Source organism: Austrofundulus limnaeus, unplaced genomic scaffold (genome assembly GCF_001266775.1).
Source record: "Austrofundulus limnaeus strain Quisiro unplaced genomic scaffold, Austrofundulus_limnaeus-1.0 Scaffold111, whole genome shotgun sequence".
NCBI lineage: Eukaryota > Metazoa > Chordata > Actinopteri > Cyprinodontiformes > Rivulidae > Austrofundulus > Austrofundulus limnaeus.
Window position 1 is genome coordinate 1,623,939 of NW_013952513.1, and position 3,831 is coordinate 1,627,769.

The 3,831-nt window shown below is 36.3% G+C and overlaps 1 protein-coding gene across 1 annotated transcript in view; it reads right to left on the reverse strand.

Annotated features, from left to right (window-relative positions):
- The window catches only part of LOC106521587 (microtubule-actin cross-linking factor 1), a gene marked incomplete at its 3' end in the record, with an annotated part of 18,551 nt that overhangs the window by 11,593 nt on the left and 3,127 nt on the right, over window positions 1-3,831 (reverse strand). Inside the window, 2 exon segments of the mRNA XM_014014236.1 lie at window positions 1,056-1,148; window positions 1,277-1,354. Coding sequence (XP_013869690.1) covers window positions 1,056-1,148; window positions 1,277-1,354 — 171 coding nt within the window.

Genomic DNA, 3,831 nt, shown 5'->3' on the forward strand with positions numbered 1-3,831 from the left:
AACATTAATAATAATAATATTTCTTTTAGTTATATAATGTCACCTCTACTGACCGTAAAGGTTCCTGAAAAAGCCTTGAAAAGGCCCACTGACCACCAGTTGATAATCACAGTTGYAGCTCGGACACATTTTATTAGTGAGACGAGGAGCAGAAACGGCTCTTTTCATGGTAAAGGTTGCCGAACCCAAATTTCAACAACTGTACAGAGATCTCTTCAAAACATGTTTTAAATCATCTTCAGCAGATTGTGTTTCTGTTTTGTGTGTTTTTAAATGTTTATCAGTCGTTCCTTCAGGCTTTCTGAAGGTCTTTAGGTTTCTGTAAGGCTTGAAAAGATTACAGTCTGAGTTTTGGCAGCACTTGATCAATAAATGAGCAGATTAAAGCCGGGTCACTCGACACGTGTGAGACGGGAACACAAATTTCTGACTGAACCGGACTAAAACCTCTGCAGGCAGATTCTGCCTCTGTTCTGATGAGTCCCATCCATCATGGTGTCCCTCCTCCAGCACCGGGCGGAGCGCCGTGTGGCCAAACGTTCTGCTGAGTCACTGAACTGACCCGGTTATGTCACTGGATCCTAACACAATAAAACTTTGTCAGGAAGCTCTAATCTGTGGCCGTTTGGTGATAATCTGCTCAGACACACATCCAAACATCTGGAAACATCTGCCAACACCAGGATAAAATCTACTTGAATCCGCTTCAAACCCAGAACGAATCATCTGTGATGTCAGACGTAATTCACATAATCTAATCTAATCTAATCTAATCTGATCCATCAGGGAGAATATTTTGTTGTGTTTTATCAAATGTTCTCCATGATTTCTAAAAGTATTTATTTATTTTCTTTGGACTTTTTCTGTTCGGTTCTGTTTCTTTCGGTTCTTAATAAAACTAACAAAGGAAGTCTAAAGGATCTAATGAACCAAAACAAGAAGATAAAACATATTAAGGTTAARAATAAACCGTCTGAATCAAGCTCGTTGGACTTCAAGAATCAAGTAAAATCCCAGCAAATAGACGGAGCCGAGGCCACGTGAAGCTCACAGACCTGGAAGTGAAGGATGATGGTCCAGATGAGTCCTAACGTCAGTTTAGGGTTTCCATCAGTGATGTCATCGTTCCTGATGTTCACAAGCTTCACCTACAAAAATAAAAAAATTACAAATTTTAAGTTTAAGCTGTAGTTTAACAATTAGCTTTTAGCTAGCCAACAACTCTGCGCTCTGATTGGACACATTTAAAGTGAAACTCTGCGTTCTGATTGGACACCTGTCTCTGCTTCAGGAAGTCCAGGGCGATCTGGACGTTCTGCAGTCGATGAAATCTCATTCGGCCTTTTTCTCTGGGCTGCAACAGAATCAGAGGAGAGAAGAAAATGAGACGAGTTCAGGTGCTTTTCAATCACAGTGCAGAGGGGTCAAAGGTCAAATTAATCCACTGTCTGAAGGGTTCAACTGCAGCCGAGCAACAAACTGTGGAGCAAACCGTGCTGTTAGCAGAAAAACTGATTTAATATTTRTCAGGTTTTCACCACAGATTCATGGTTTCATCAAAAGAATTAAAGTAAAAAAATCAAACCAAAACAGAGATAATTATTATATAAATGTGTTAAATGAGTGCAGAGTGTAGAGTCACACAAACACATTAGGTTTACAGAAGAGATGTTTACAACATGTTGCTTTGTGTAAACATGTTTAACAAGCGTTTTTTAAAAACTGAGCCTCAAAATTAAACTAAAGCTRATCAGAATAAATCTTTTATTACAGATGTAAGATTCTCAGGTTTTAAYTTGTCTTCTCTTTTTAGAATCAAAGCAAAATATCAAAATCTTAAATAAAAAAGTCTGATTCATTTTAAATCACATATTTAACAGTTGTCATGCAAAACATCAGAAGAGTGGAAACAGATCAGTGAGCAGCTGAAGACTCATCTGTTTCAGTCAGTTTGGTTTGNAAAAATATGTTCTATATAAACACTCCTTGGAAATGAGTGAAATCAGCAGACTGTAGCTGCACAGCTCAGCCCTCTGCTCATCTCTGACCTACATTCCYGCCCAGCGGTTTGTTCGGCGCTGCCAGCCGGTACCGGGTCACTCTGACCACRGTTGCTCACCAGTTCTGGGGTCAGACGGACACTCCCTCACTGGGTCATGTGACTAAAATACCCATCATTCCCCTGTCTGAGCGTGCGACACGTGCAGCTGAAGGCAGCAGGAATGTGTGAACTGATGAGACGAGCAAAAGAAAATCAGTGTTTTTCTTTAAAAACTGTCAGCATTTCGGCTGTTTTCCTGTTTCTTTTATTCCACATCTGTRTATTTTGGGCTAGTTTTGCCGTTCATGTATCAAAACGTTCGGTTCGTTTGGGAACTGATCTTTTCTAAATATTTACCTTGTTATAAATGCATCTCTTCAATTCATTCGCTTTAAAACCAGAGTCTTATTTTTGCATCATGTAGCTTTTAGCTGCAGTCGGCTCATTTTAGCTCTTCCTGTTTTGCTGCTGACAGATTTGTTCATGTTTACTTTTTAATAACAATGAGGATATTTTAAAGTAAAACTTGAAAACGTATCTCAGCAGATATGAACATTACTAACCCTCGCAGCAGAACTTTTCATGTTTACACACAAACATTGAGTTATTTGTTCTGTTTGGGTCAGAACAGGTTAAAATTCCAGGGTATCTGCAGGTTTTAGCAAGTCAAATTTAAGACTTTTTAAGGCCTTTTTAGTACCACCTTGAATGAAATTTAAGACCGAAAATATAAGCGATGGTTCTGCAGAGACGGCCGGGGGGGACGGAGAACTTTAATCACTTCTGCCCGACAAAATTTAAGACCTTTGTGTAACAAATTTAAGACCAACTTGCACATTTTTAAACAAATTTAAGACCTATTAAGGTCTTAATTTTTTATTTGTGAATTTAAGACTTTCTAAGACTTTCTAAGACTTTTTAAGACTTTCCTAAGACTTTTTAAGACTTTCTAAGACTAAGACTTTCTAAGACTAAGACTTTCTAAGACTTTTTAAGACTTTGTAAGACTTTCTAAGACTAAGACTTTCCTAAGACTTTTTAAGACTTTCTAAGACTAAGACTTTTTAAGACTTTTTAAGACTTTCTAAGACTAAGACTTTCTAAGACTAAGACTTTCTAAGACTAAGACTTTCTAAGACTTTTTAAGACTTTTTAAGACTTTTTAAGACTAAGACTTTCCTTAGACTTTAAGACTTTCTAAGACTAAGACTTTTTAAGACTTTCTAAGACTTTCTAAGACTAAGACTTTCTAAGACTAAGACTTTCTAAGACTAAGACTTTCTAAGACTTTTTAAGACTTTTTAAGACTAAGACTTTCCTTAGACTTTAAGACTTTCTAAGACTAAGACTTTCTAAGACTTTTTGACTTTCTAAGTCTAAGACTTTCTAAGACTAAGACTTTCTAAGACTTTTTAAGACTTTCTAAGACTAAGACTTTCTAAGACTAAGACTTTCTAAGACTTTCTAAGACTTTTTAAGACTTTTTAAGACTTTTTAAGACTAAGACTTTCCTTAGACTTTTTAAGACTTTCTAAGTCTAAGACTTTCTAAGTCTAAGACTTCCCTAAGACTTTTTAAGACTTTCTAAGACTTTCTAAGACTTTCTAAGACTTTTTAAGACTTTTTAAGACTTTCTAAGACTTTTTAAGACTTTCTAAGACTTTCTAAGACTTTCTAAGACTTTTTAAGACTTTTTAAGACTTTCTAAGACTTTTTAAGACTTTCTAAGACTTTCTAAGACTTTCTAAGACTTTCTAAGACTTTCTAAGACTTTCTAAGACTTTCTAAGA